The sequence below is a fragment of the Stegodyphus dumicola genome, chromosome 7, assembly GCF_044657685.1.
Source record: "Stegodyphus dumicola isolate Sdum_Otavi_A_Nest chromosome 7, ASM4465768v1".
Classification (NCBI taxonomy): Eukaryota; Metazoa; Arthropoda; class Arachnida; order Araneae; family Eresidae; genus Stegodyphus; species Stegodyphus dumicola.
In genome coordinates this window covers 198,453,117-198,469,043 of record NC_140774.1, presented here as the reverse complement: position 1 = coordinate 198,469,043, position 15,927 = coordinate 198,453,117, and the positions used below count along the sequence as shown (strand labels likewise).

The following is a 15,927-nucleotide window of genomic DNA, read 5'->3' as shown; positions in this document are numbered from 1 at the left end:
TGCAGTGATACATAATTCTTTAGTAATACATTATTTAAATGCCTTGTATATTATACAGTCAAAAGTCGTTAATCCGGACTCGTCGGGACTTCGGCGATTCCGGATTATAGATCATCATTTTAAATCTGGTAAAATTGCATGCAGAAATTCTAAAATTAAAAATATGAAACCTTAATTTATGAAATAAAGAACAATTATAATCTAAAGGGTATCAAAATTTACAAAAAAAATGCTTAATATTTATTTGTTTACTTTATTAAACATTTCTTTCAATGTAAGTTGTTTTAAGTTGCTTCGTTTTATGTGATAATACTTTCTCTTTAATTCTATAAACAGACACAATTTCTTGTTCAGTTCTGCTGTTCAAGTCCCGTTAATTGTTGTGTCGAGAATACCGACTAACTTGTCAATCGAAATTTTTTCGTTTTCACTAACCTCTCTGCCACATTCTTCATGTCTTTATCCATTTTTCGCAGCAATTTCACTTTTTGTTTGATGGACATCGAAACATACTTTCGTTTTGTACGATCCTTTGGGAGCTCCAGAATCCGAAATTATATTTGACATAATTGAAAGTTCAAGTTTACTTTTATAGTATTGCTCTTACAGTCTGCCAAAAAAGCCAGATCCAATTCGAAAATTAAGGAACAACGCAATCATCAACATTAACTGAAATAGATAATTAGATAATTTTAGATTATGCCGTCTGTTATACATAAAACGTGCACGCAAAAATGTATTCTGCGCTTGCGCACACGCATATGCACAGTGGTAAATGGTCTTACGTGCACGCGTAAACGCCTATGCTCATGTGTCAACGCGGCGCATGCGCAGAAAGTTTTTAGCTTTGAGGCCCGGATTATAGATCATTCTGGATTATGGGTGTCCGAATTAACGACTTTCGACTGTACATATATATTTCCTTGCTTTGTTTACAATTGAATATATATATATATATATATATAGGTAAAATTTTAATTTGTTATAGACTTTTAACAGATTAACGCAACTGCGTTTTATAAGAGAGTTTTCAGTTTGTATTCTTTTCCAGGGCACCAACTATATGATAATTTAAAGTGCTTTTATTTGTCATTTCCATATAGCTCCATTTATATTTATAGAACATAAATGTACTTAAAAAGGAATATGGTTCCTGAGAAAAGACATAAAGATCAAGTCTGGCTTGCAAGAACTGAAAATTTACTAATAAATTAACAGGAAATACAAATATAAAACATTTCAATATTATATTTACTTAAACTGAAAATCAAAGAGCCAAAAAAATATTTATTTTTATGATATTTTTCAAAACAATCATACACATGAAATGCTAGTTTATTTTCACAGATTGGAAAGAAATAACATGTTTCTCAGTATTTTTTTCACCTGGGGAAATATTCAATCTGGCTTCATCTAATGTTGTGCCTTTCCTCCTGGAATACATACTGCAAATAATAAAACTCTTCCAATCTACTTTTTTTTTTAATTACACTACACTTAGAATTTTGAATAACAGAACATGGTTAAATAAAATTGACTTCTGGGATCAGGATCCTGAAAACGTTCATGGAAGTTATGAAACTAAGCCTGCAGCTTGCTTTTTAATTTGACTATTTTCCTTTTTATTTTAAAAATAGTGACATGCTTATAATAATTCTTTCTAAAATATGTAATTCCAAAAACTAACTACATGATTCTTATATAATGTTAAAAATGCAAATATCTCATAACTGTGAAAGTACCACTGAAGTGTTTCAAACAGAATTTAACCCCCAAAAAAATAATAATAATTACCAAACAGTAATAAAGCAATACAATGCCTCTTTTCTGAAAAACAAATTTTGTCAGTCTTTATATATATGTATATATCTTTTCATGCCTGCTTTTGTATAGCTAACACGCTGAATTTCTCTACAGCTGTAAAGCTGCAAATGTGCAAAACTTATATCTGAAATACTTAAAAAGCAGTGGATTGTTCTCAGCCTGGTGCTTGTAACGCTTTATTGTGATTATTACTCTATGAATTATGTCTAAAAAAGATTAAGTGCAACATCTGTGACTGCTTATTATTAAGTGCAACATCTGTGACTGCTTATTATCAAGAGAAAAATCTGTAGCAGAAGGCGTTTAACACTTCCATCTTTATCAATGTCACAGTCAAATTTATTTATTATATGCACAAATACATATACAGTACAAAGTCTGTAATCTGGACTCCTCGGGACTTCGGTGATTCCGGATTAAGGGTTTTTCTGGATTATAGATCATCAATTTAAATCTGGTAAGATAGCATGCAGAAATTATACAATTAAAAATATGAAACCATAATTTATGAAATAAAGAACAATTATGATCTAAAAGGTATAAAAATTTACAAAAATAAAAAGTTTAATATTTATTTGTTTACTTTATTAAACATTTCGTTCAATGTAAGTTGTTCAAGTTGCTTTGTTTTTTTGTGCTAAACACGCATGTGTAAACATTAAACGTGCATGTGTAACATTAAGCGCGCATGCATAAATGCATTACGTACATGCATAAAGCATACAAAAAAAAGTTTGTAGCTTTGAGATCCGGATTATAGATCATCCTGGATAATGGACGTCCGGATTACAGACTTTGTATTAAACAAACTCTAGCATATAATGTCAAACATATTTTAGTAAATATTTTATTACAGTAATTGCTATCATAAATAAATTTTGCATATTTTTAAAAATATTAAAAAAACTACTCAATCTTTGGAATTCAACAAGAAATTTCTAACTGAACTGAGTAAAATTTACTTTTTTCTTGCATACAACTTTTTATTACAAAAATTCTTATTTAACTAAAAAAAAAAAAAAAAAAAAAAAAAAAAAACTCATGTATCCAGTTATGAATACTGTTCAAACAATTATGAATATATTTAACTGTTTCATATGCAAAGGAATTTCTATAAGTCAAACTTAATGCTGATATGTATTCAAAATTAATACTAATTTATTTTTAACAAATTATTTTGCTCAGATCCTCTGGTTTTGAGTTAGCAAAGTTCATGTTATCAAAAAATATAAGACAAACAGATAATTTAAATATATTAAAATCATGACTCACTACAAGTAGTTTTAAGAAAATTACAAAAATAAAGAATAAGGTATTGAGGAAGCAATTTTTAAAAACATGACGCATTACTACTTATGCAATACATATATCAATACTGATCGATTTATGTATCTTGATTAATCGAAATCACCGATAATTACATGATGCATAAATCACCATAACTCAATGTTAATTTTAATGTCACAAACATAAAAATATAAGCATATATGAAACATTAATATTTCTAATAAAATTTTATGCAAGTATGAAACATTTAGATTTCAAAAAAAAAAAAAAAAAAAAAAAGACCTAACTGAGAATCTTTAGTATCAGAAATCAAACATAAGATATTCTTCACTTATGAAAAATTCATCTATGGCTGAGCATATTTTATAGGTATGGCTAATGATTTTTAATTATCAAATCTAATCTTAATAGGTAGTTTTAGTCTTTTCCAACTTATATGTACATTGAATTAAGTAAATAAACTATGTTTATAAGAAAAGTATCTTCCTTACATTTGTGCATAAATGCACATAAAATAATACTGCACTACAGTTTTGAACTAAATTACACTTTGATCTAAATTTACAAAAATTGTGATATTTTCTTAAAATACACATATTTATTTATTCTCTCTTTCATTACTATTTCAAAACGATTAAAAAAATAAGATTCCCAGCTCAACTTCTACATTAATATGTAGAAGATTCTTTCTTAGATTCTAGAGATTTCTTATTAAAAATTTAACACATATTTTATTCAAGAAATAAACACAAGTATAATGCAGAAAATTTTTCGTACTCAGCTAAATAACTAACCAAATTACTTCAGCTTTCAGTAACATAACAGAATAAAAAAGAACCTTTATAAAAGAAGGAGGGAAAGTATTTACCAGAACCAATCATTAGCAAGGTATCATCATGGGTATTAATAAAGTCTAAAGCTGTTATTCGAACATTCTGCAGATTATGAGAGCTATTGGACCGCAATAAATAGCCTTTTTCCCAATCCCATATGCTAAAATAAAAATAATAATAATAAAAAACATGCACTTAAGCCAATTTAAAATTAATAATGTTTGAAAATATTAACAACAGTATATACAACTATTTTAATCATAAGTTAATAACTGCCACATTCAACATAGATAAGAGAAATTTTTTATTAATATGCACTTATATTCTGTTCCCACATTTCATCTAATATGGTACTTTTCAAACATTAATTCTATTTTCTGCACCATGTACTTCCATATGTTATTTTCATAAATTATTGCATTTTGCATATGTACTGTATTCAAAAAGTTAAAAACACAATGTAGAAAAACTAAAAACCTGAAAGCTTTCAGATTTTACATTACATTCCAAAGGGACTTTTTTTTAACCTTTTGTGTGATACCTTTATTTATTAAATATCTTGTTCTTCGCACTTAAACCATAAAATTCAGTTCAACAGGAATATCGCGAATTAATTTTAAAATGAGCATATCTTTAGAATTTCCAATACACGGTTTCATGCACTAAAGATAAATTTTTTTCGTGTGCGTGTGGGGGAGGTTACAGTGCTGCCATTGCTTGCTTTGAAATCGCTTAGTTTATTAATCACAAATTTGTTAAAGTTTTATAAAATATGAAATAGATAATAAAACAAATTTCAGATTCCAAATGTGGGCTTCCATATGCCCATATTCAGGTGGAAATTCATTATTCATTATTAAACATCCAGGTTATTCAGAATTGGATGCCTCTAGGTACCCTTTTTTTATCACAATGCTAGAAACATATATGCATTTATGTAGATTTTTCATTATTGAATTTCTTTAAATATAATGCAGAGCTCTAATATTTGGTGGCAACAATTTGAAAAGTGAACCGACATTTATCGTGAACCAAAGTAAAATGCCAAAATGAAATTAATAGTCCTTCTAGCCAAATTGCCCTTTTGGACTAATTAGTGATTTTGAAAATTAAAATTGAACATGACTGGCTGATAATCTCTGCCGATGTAAATGGCAGCATGCAGATATTGTACATTACAGCAATCACAAATGACTGTCCAAATATATTCTAACTAGGTAGCTGTTGAAGATACCAGCATTTTGAAGGATATGAGGAGGTTCATTTAAATGATGATATGAAGAATTTATAAATTTCACAGGATAATTTTTGATCATATTTGTGTTTCTATAGCTGAAAGATGATGAATGGCAGATAGCAAACAGTCTTTCTTTTCTTAGGAGTTGGTTAATTGGTGATTTCTTGAATGTAAAAATAATTCAAGTCAAACAGCTGTCCAGAGATCTACACTTAGTTAACCAAGGGTTACTACTCTTCTGCAGATCAGCATATTTCTAAAGTGGCCATGTGGTATTGAATAGCGAGTGTTACCACAACTGTTACATTAGTGGTCCCATCATCACTTGGTAAAACAATATCTGTCAATACTGGACACCAAAGGCTTACAAAGGGACAGTATACCCAAGTATCAGGTGCTTGTTAATAATTCATCATCAAGTGCTTGTTGCCAATCAAGTGCAGAAGGGGGTGATTAAGGTGGTGTCATCAGCACCTTCATTGAACTGTCTCAGATTCATACAACATTCTGTTCATGGGTTAATCCAGATTGCTCAGGAATTAGACGATAATTGTGTACTGGTCTGCAGAAAACAAGGCTCACAGAATCAGGACCAGAACACCATCAAACATCACCCATTCAGAAGTGACAATATCATGATATGGGTAGGAATTTTAATGGGATATAAATGTGCATTTTAAAAATTGTTTTATGATGGCTGCACAGTATGAAGATGATGTCCTACACTTCCTGTGAGAACATGTGCTGCCATAGTTGGTCTTGATGTCTTCCTCATGGAGGGCAATGGCTGTCAGCCAACATCATTAACTATTATCTAAAGAAGGAATTTCTCGTATGGACTAGCTGCCACATTCCCTCTACCATAAAATCCCACAGAAAACATCTTAGATGACACTGAACATGCTACCTCCTACAGCCAGTCTCAGACAACCGGAAACTCCATAATGAAAGAATAGCTATTGCTACCATCTGCTATGGGTGATCACCTCACTATAACTATGGGTAATAGGTGTAAGGTTTGTATGAAGGTTCAAGGTAACAGCATAACTTATTAAGTTTTTTTTTTTTTTTTTTCTCCCTGTTTTTAGCTTTGAGTACCAGTCTGTTAATCAATCAAATATAACATCACCATATAATTTAACAAAATTAAATACTGTTTTCATCTTTGTATATAATTCTTGTTTTCTTTCACACAAATGCGCTACCTTCATGTGCAGTTTGGTGTTAAACCTCTAAGTGGGAAGGCCATATATATATGGCTTAGAATATTTTTTGTGCTATCTGGATGAACATATATATACGTGCATATTAAAATATGTCACAGAAATTAAGTTCATTTGGTTATATTGATTAAATTTACACGCATTGCCATAAAAATATGTGCACTAAAAAATAATCGTGGGATAGTAATGAAACATGGCATGAAGGTACATGTCAGGTAGATATGCAAAGGATTAAAAATGCAGCGTGAATGTGCATTGTGTAATGCCACTAGAGTGCGCTAAACTTCGTTCTTCTTGGAGTACAAAACACGTAATGAGATGCCGTTATGCTGCCGTCAAAGCCAATATCAGCAGTGTTGGAGAGGGAAAGAATCATCGGGATGATGGAAGTTGGGTGGTCAGCTCACCGAGTAGCTCATCAGGTAGACCGCTCTGATTTTACTGTGAGCAGGTGTTGGGACCAGTGGACAGAAGAGATGTCATTTACACGGCAACCAGGCTCATGACACCCTCGAAAGACCAGTTGTTGAGACAACCATCACATGATACGACATGCCTGCGTAAAGCCAACTGCCTCATTGGCCGCTACCCAGACACAGGCAGCAGCTTCATTACGAACACCTGTGTTTTCCTGAACCATCGCAATGTGCCTGGTTGAAACACATCTGGTATCGCGACACCCATTACATGTGCTGCCAATGACACCCAACCACCAGCGCCTCCGTTTGAAGTGGTGTTGTGCATGACAGGATTGGACTTTAACGGAATGGAACCAGGTTGTTTCCAGCGACGAATCTAGGTTCAAATTGACCAGTCATGACAATCGTGTTCACGTGTGGAGGCCCCGTGGTGAACGTCTCAATCCTGCCTTCACTTTACAACAACACACCGTTCCCACAGTTGGTTTGATGGTATGGGGTGCCATTGCTTACGATATATGGTCACCCCTAATATTGATCCATGGCAGGCCAGCGGTATCTCCATGACATCCTTCAGCCACATGTGTAGACATTCATGGCAGGGCTCCCAGGAGCCTGTTTTCAATGAGACAATGCTCGGCCATACACAGCAGGGATCTCACAAGACTGCCTCCCTATTAACACCCTTACCTGGCCTGCTCGATCCCCAGATTTGTTACCAATCGAGCATATCTGGAATCATTTGGGATGGTAAGTTGGACAGCCTATGAGACTGGTCGAACTAGAGGTGTGTTTACAGCAACTGTGGAACAAGATGTCTCAGGACACCATATGGAACTTGTATGCCTCAATATCGGCTCGTATCGCTTTGTGCATTCGTGCTTGAGGTGGTCAAACAGAGTACTTAACCTTCCGTTCATGTGTACTTTATTCTGCTATAAATAATTCTTTTTTTTTCTTTGATTTTCTAATCACTTACTCATATCAAAGTAGTACTTACATATGTAAAACTTCGTTTCAGTCTGACAACTCTTTCTTGGTGCGAAAATTTTTATGGCATTGAGTGTACATATTGAAAAAAAGAAATTAGATATGAAGAAACTAATGGCATTAAAGAATAATATTGATAGTAGAACTTAAAACAACTGAGTTCAAATTTTCATAAAAAACTTGTTTAACAAAGTCGACCTTTTTTTTTTTTTTTAATTTTTATTTTTATAATGCAATGTATTAAATACAGTTAAATTATGTACTGCTGCAGATAAAAAACTCCTAAAAACCAAAACATCATCTACTATTTCTGCTGTTATCCCATGTAATTATCTTTTCTTTCCCATATTTCCAAATTTTCCTTTTACGACAATAGTTCGTTAGAGTAATTTTCCCATCATTCTACAATAAAAACAAATTTTTTTAAGACATGGCACAGTTAATCTACTACGGACAGGAAGAACGGACTATATTCATTATTTTTATATAAAAAAATTTAAGTTAAGAAAGGTTTCTTGTAATTGTTATACAAATCCTCCACACAACTAGATAATTCCTACTGACCCTCTACATAAGCCCAAATAACAACCTGCAACTGTGAATTAAATCTCTAAAAATAATAATAATCAGCTCTCAACAGAGTTTTTATTAGAATACAAATAAAATGAACAGAATGCCTACCTGTAACATTCCTTATCAGTAACCACCATATGAGACTCATAAGGGTGAAATTTCAGAGCTGCTGGAAGATTCGGGTTTTTGTTGATAAATATCTGCTCATCAAACCTTCCATTCTCTAAAACATTATAAAAACATTCTTGATATTTTATACATTAAATATATTTCTTTAAAGTACATTAGGTGAGAAACATGGCTTTACAGGGCCTAGGTGGCCGTAGAATGGCTACAGATTTGCATAAAACATACTGCAATGCCATAATATAAAACAGAGAACAGAAAGCATAAAAGTAATACAGTCAAAAGTCGTTAATTCGGACACCCATAATCCGGACCTCAAAGCTAAAAACTTTCTGCGCATGCGCCGCGTTGGCACATGCACACAGGCGTTTTACGCGTGCGCGTTATACCTTGACTACTGTGCATACGCGTGTGCGCAAGTGCAGAATACGTTTTCGCCTGCGCGTTTAATGTATAATGAACGGTGTATGCTAAAATTATCTAATTATCTATTTCAGTTAATGTTAATGATTGCATTGTTCCTTAATCTTCGAATTGGATCCTGCTTATTATTTTTTGCAGACTGTAAGAGCAATTTTATAAAAGTAAACTTTCGATTATGTCAAATAGAATTTCCGATGCTGGAACTTCCAAAGGATCTATAAAACAAAAGTGTGGTTTGATGTCCAACAAACAAAAAGTGGAATTGCTGCAAAAAATGGATAAAGACATGAAGAATGTGACAGAGAGGTTAGTGAAAACGAAAAAATTTCGATTGACAAGTTAGTCGGTATTCTCGGCACAGCAATTAACGGGACTTGAACAGGGGAACTTTGTAACTGAACAAGAAACTATGTCTGTTTATAGAATTAAAGAGAAAGTATTATCACATAAAACGAAGCAACTTAAACAACTTACAGTGAAAGAAATGTTTAATAAAGTAAACAAATAAATATTAAGCTTTTTTTTTTTTTTTTTTTTTTTTTTTTTTGTAAATTTTGATACCCTTTAGATCATAATTGTTCTTTATTTCATAAATTACGGTTTCATATTTTTAATTTTATAATTTCTGCATGCCATCTTACGAGATTTAAACTGATGATCTATAATCCGGAAAAATCGATAATCCGGAATCGCTGAAGTCCCGACGAGTCCGGATTAACGACTTTTGACTGTACTATGAATAAGTAGTGTATTTTTATCTGTAGCACCTACTACTTCTTTTATATTAAAAAAAAAAGCTGTACCCATGTTTATATGTTTACATATATATGAAGGAGTCGAAGTCGGAGTTATTCCAGGAGTCGGAGTCGGTCATTTTCCCTACCGACTCACAGCACTAGACAAAACCGTGTCTAGACTAAACCAAGAATATGCCTTTGCAATCTACGAATGGTAAAGTTATCTTCTGACATTGATATTAAGCAAAGATTCACTGTGCCAATAACATACCAATAACATATCGTCAAAGTCTTCTCATTCCACGTGGTACAAACATTACACGGTATGAGTAATAACTTTGTATTAGTACTCAAGAAAGAAACTAAAAGATAAAAAAAATAGCCATCTTTTAACATGTTGGGCTAATTCGAATCTGTCATGATTTACGGTCTTCTGGATTTCATTTACTGACAGACAAAACACACTTACGCTATCTGCCAAAGGGGAGGGGGTGCCTTCCTGGATGATTTTCTGAGGAAAACTCACTCGTACACACATCACACATGGGGAAAACCACGAAAACGTCCATGTAGATGACCCATTCACCTAGAATCAAACCCAGGTCGGAACTATCAGTGTTCAGCGACTTTACCACACAGCAACTGGTGGGCTCCATGGTCTTCTGGAAGCAACAAATAAAGTTTCCTGCAGAATCAGGTAAACTAATCTTAACATGTGTCTGCATCTTAAAATACTACACTTTGTAGATAAAACTTGAGAACACTCATCAAATTCTCCTATTCAGAATTATTCCCGAGGTAAATTTTTTCTACCTATGCCTTTAAAGGACTTGAAGAATTTCAGCTACATTTTATATATCAATGACTCACTCATATACACGTTACACATGGGGAAAACCATGAAAACGCCCATGCAACCAGCCCATTCGCAGGATTCAAACCTTGAACCAAACTACCAGTGTTCAGCGACTTTACTGCTCGGCTGCTGGTGGGCAATTGTGAACATGAGGGTACATCAAATCCACTGTAATTTGAATCTCCAAAAATCGGGATGGACTTCTGCATCAAGCCAATAAAATTAATACGAAAAATTATGCTTAAAAACACTAGTGGTGGAGGATATGAAATATGCACATTTTAAGTTTCATTAATTCAATAAAAGCTGGGAAGCATTTTTTGTAATAATGGCTAAAAATTAAAAATAGGAGTTTTGATAATCCATCAGTAAAGCAGATGTGATGAAAAATCAGAAGAGTTAGAAGATATATATATACTGCACATTATTATGCTTCCTTTTTAAATATCTCCAGCACACACACATAAAAATTTAATTTTTTTCCATGCAGGGGGAAAAAATCTTAATTCAAAAAGATAGTATTTTACCTAGCTTTTTAACTTCTTCAACCACACTTTTCCTCATACATTCATTTCTTAGATAAAGCCATTCCTTTTCCAAATGAGCAGGACTATCAATGTCTGTTTCTCCAATCTATAAAATGAAAAATTAAATGAAATGAAAAATTTAAAACACACTAAATGGATTACAGTTTAATATTGTTAATTATACTAACTTTAAGCACAGGCTGGCTGAAATATAGTGAACTCCACGCAACATACTGAGTTTTTATTAAAGGGTTTTTTGGTTCTTGGTTATCTTCTGTGTCCTCTCCTATTTCTCTTATCTGAGGGAAAACAAATGAATAAAAATGTACAGAAAAACAAACTTTATGTAAGATATGCGACATAACTGAAAAACACATATGTAGTGAAATAAATTTAAAGAAACTAATTTTTTAAAAAGTTTCTGGCTATAAAAACTTTAAAAATTTGTTAAATAAAATTTATAAAATTCCATATACAACTTGAGGAACTATGAGAAAAATATTTTATAAACATTTATTAATAATTTTAAAATGCAATAAAAATTTGCATTAATACCATGTAAAGAATGAAAATTATTCTCAACATACTTTCAGCAAAGCATTTACAGTTAGTCATAAACAGGAAAATTTGAATTCTGTTATCTTTTGAACGATTTGTATCATTTACATCTTATATTATTTACATGGGAAAGTACAAAGGAACATGTAAACCTTCCTTTAACCATAAAATAATAGTGTTACGCAAGTAAAAATTTCCTGCAATACAAAAAGAAGTTATATTTATAAATTTATATCTCCTATAACTTTTTGATGTCATGGTATAATGCCAGGGAAAAAGCACATACTTACTGAAAAAGACAATGCTGATGCACATACAGCAAAACAAGGAAATGAAAAGTCAGAAAAATTAACTCAAAAACTAAGAGAGAGGTACAAACTCAATTTCAAAATTTAAAAACGAAGTACTTAATATGAAACAAATACCTGGTTTAATAGAAATGCCAGAAAAAAAAAAAAAAATCCAAACAAACCAATTATAGGTGACAACAACAGAAAAGAGATTATATACAATACCATTGCTTCATGTTAATGTGTTCTAGTTAGAACTATAAAATACACTGAAGTGTCACTAAATTACGGGCAGACAGCATGCTGCCCAATTTCTATATACACATAATGATACTGCTGTAGGATATTAGTTACAAGTGTTACCATCTCTGTCTAACTGTTAAAAGACACATGATAGGTAAAACATGACCACTTTCAGCTGAAGATAAGTAATAGATTCTCAATATATGGGGCATTAGATTTCAGAAAGAGTTCAAAAAACGGTACATTTTTTCCATTCCACAGAACCAAAAGTATGGCAGTAGTACATGGATGCAGGACACAAAACCATACTCAGGCTAATTGCAATAGACACCAGCCTTGAACAATTGTGATCTTAAAAGACAGCCATATTTTATTTAGCCAGCAATAACAAACCTTCCTACTGAAATAGCCACCAAGAGGTCCAGATATAAATCCCGCTTAATATCTTTAAAATACTCCGGAGAAAGGTGTGCAAGTACAGCATCCATCTCCAGCATCCTTAAATGATTAGCTCAAATTGACAAACCAATAAATAGATGAGAAGTTCAAATGAACTATGCAGAACTCACTTTACCGTTTGAGCTTCAAGAGCCCTACATTTTACATAAGAGTATCATTTCTCAGTGCATGCCAATCCCACAATATTTTGCATGAGTCACAGAACACCTAGACTGATTGAAGACAAGTAGCATGCAGTGATGAGCCTCAATATCAACTAAATCATATTAATTGGAGGCTGAGAAAAGTACGGCACTAGCTCCATGAAACAATGGATTCAGTGTGTCAGGTTGGAAGTGTATAGGCACAATAACTCAGTAATGGTCTGAGGAATTTTCGCTTGGCAATATTTGGAAATTTTGGTACTTGTACCAAACACCCTCACTGCACCTAAATACAACAGCTGACTCAAAAGTTGAATGAAATATGTTAATTGAAGCATGAATCAATTAAAATGAGAACTTGCTTGGGTGCCATTTGATAACTCCCAACCAATCTCAGCTATTCTGAAAGTGAATTTTTTGTTTGACAATTATTTTTGTGAGTTTATGTGACTGTTTTTGTGAAAATGGAAAAACACAGATTAAAGAAGTTGGACATTACATACGAAGACTCTGCACCATCGCTTACTACTGCAAAAATTTGGGCTGAATTTAAGTATGGCCTTATCATCCTGGATGATGATGCACATTCAGGACTGCCAAAAACTGTCACCACTAATGAAAACATCGCTAAAATTCAACAAATGATGTTGACAACTTTCGAGTCAAAGTTAGAGAGATAGCAGAGGCTATAAATGTGTCCAAAGAATGTGTTTGCCACATACTGACCGAAAATTTATGTATGCGCAAGCTGGATGTGCGTTGGATGCGGCGTTTGCTACCTTCGGACTAAAAACCTGTCTGAATGAACATATAAACAGCTGTGCAGGCGCAATTCAGGTGCAATCAAATGGAGCTTTTTTGACGATTAATCTCTGTAGATGAAAACTGGATACATCATTACAGCCCAAAAACAAAAACACAATCAAAACAGTAGACAACTCCCAAAAACCCAATAAGTGTTCCTTCTGCTAGGAACATGATACGACAGTTTTCTGGGATAGCCAATGGAATTGTCTTAATAGATTATCTTGAAAAGGCAAAAACCATTATCAAAGTATACTATGCAACATTACTTGACAAGCTAAAGGCAGAAATTGCAGACAGCCTACATATAGGAACCTGCTAGGTGATTACTTACATCTTTCTGGCTTTTCAACCATTTGGATAGAAATGGAGCATATCCGCAAAACAACTGTTCCTTTTGCTATCCTCTAGTTCAAGGAGCATGCCACAGAAGTTTTCTTGTTAAAATAGCCATCAAGAGGACCAGACAAAAAAATCTCAATGAACACATTTAAAATACTCTAGAAAAGGTTTGCAAGTACAGCATCCATCTTTCTCATCCTTAAATGATTCATGGCCAATTCTAGCAGATGTTTTACAAACTGTATGTCTGGGCTAATTCTGCAGATCTGATTAATCCAAGCCTCATTGTGTACCATCTATTATCAAAGCCAAAGAAGCAGCAACTTTTCACTAAAAAGGGTATCCCTAATTTAGTGACAGTGTATAAACCAAAGGATTTTGATGATAAATAAAAATCAATCACGAATTAGAATTCAAGGATGACAAGTTGAAGATTATTTTTATGAAAAATAAGTACTATTATATGTTATGGCTGTATAGTGAAATATCATCAGAATGGAGAAAAGGGCTACACAGTTGCATAGGATACCACGAGAACTACCAATTAACATACAATTGTGACAGAATGAATGGTTTGGTTTATTTCATTATGGCAAAGCATTCAGCTATCTGCCAACCAAAGTGGAGGGAAGTCTTTATGGAGGACTTTCTAAGAGAAACAGAATATATGTTAGGGAAAACCACAAAAATGCTCATGTAGCCAGTCCGAACCGTCCAGTCATGTAGCCAGTCCAAACATCGGACGGAACTACCAGTATTCAGAGACTTTCACTAGTATTCAGAGACCATTTGGCCACTGGTCAGCCAATAGAATGAATGATTATGCCTAGATAAATCATGATATATTCATCTATGCATAAATGCTGTAGGCTCTGAATGTGAAGATTACCAATCTCTTATAGATTTTGGCCACAGGCTATTTTAAATGATTGTTTTACAGCTAGATTTAAAATTGTTTTACAGCTAAATTTTGGTGCACATACTAAGTTGCTGGCAAATGCATTTGAGGAAATTTTTAATTACCAAAATTCTCATGTACCAAGAACCAGTAATCTGCATGCCATATGTCCACATTCACACAAATGACGTTTCTCAATAAATGTTTGGGCTGGAATTATCTCCATGACCATTTGATTGGGGTATTATCTTTTCAAAGGCAAAACCAGATATTTTTGCAAGAAGTCTTGATAGAATTACTCAGTTTTTACAACAATGCATTAAAACACAACACAGTTCCAACATGAAGGAGCACCCCCCCCCATTTTTCAATATGGACAATCAGAATGCTTTGGTGCAACATTCCCCCCCCCCCAAAAAAAAGAAAAAAATAATAATTGGTTGAAGTGATTCCATCACTTGGCTGGTATGATTGCTTGATCTCTCATGTCCAGAACTTTTTCCTATGTAGCCATTTGAAAAATTGCATAAATCATAGCCCAGCTGATTCCAATAAGAAAAGTGCCAGGATTTCTGCTGTGGCTGCTGCAGTTTGAGAAACGCCAGGTGTTTTTGCCCATTTACATTAATCAATGTATTGAAAGTGTGAAGCCTGCATTCAATATTGCTGGTTGCTCTTTTAAACAGCTTTTGTAATCTGATCAATAAATTTTATTCAACTTTTCCATTTCTCCTTTGTCCTTCTTTTGTCTACTAACTTCTAATACTTCACTATGAATGAATTATGCCCATGGATTATATGACAAAAAGAGCTTCTTTAACGTGTTCTATTAGCCTTTTAAGTTTTGCTCAAGAATTTTGAATCACCCTGTTTTTATCTTTTAGAATATCAGCTATGTAAATAAGTGTAATTATTTTTCAAATTATTATTAATTTCGAAAAGAGGTACTTATGCCTTAACACAACTACCCCAGTGTAATTTGACAATTTTTAAAAAATGAAAAGGTAACAGTTATTTATTTATCAGATGCAAGCTGGTCATTTTTGCAACTATTAAAAAAAAAAAAGAAAAGAAAAGAAAAGACTGGCAAACTACTGATATTTATCCTAAATGGACAAATATCATCAACATATCA

At 33.0% G+C, this 15,927-nt stretch overlaps 1 protein-coding gene across 2 annotated transcripts in view; it reads right to left on the bottom strand.

Moving 5' to 3' along the window:
- The window catches only part of raptor (regulatory associated protein of MTOR complex 1), a 123,452-nt gene that overhangs the window by 21,411 nt on the left and 86,114 nt on the right, over positions 1–15,927 (bottom strand). For both annotated transcript variants that reach the window (XM_035362570.2, XM_035362571.2), the window contains 4 exons: positions 11,244–11,354; positions 11,056–11,161; positions 8,495–8,609; positions 3,980–4,104 (listed from right to left, as the gene is read on the bottom strand). In XM_035362570.2, coding sequence (XP_035218461.2) covers positions 3,980–4,104; positions 8,495–8,609; positions 11,056–11,161; positions 11,244–11,354 — 457 coding nt within the window. The remainder of the gene's footprint in view (positions 1–3,979; positions 4,105–8,494; positions 8,610–11,055; positions 11,162–11,243; positions 11,355–15,927) is intronic.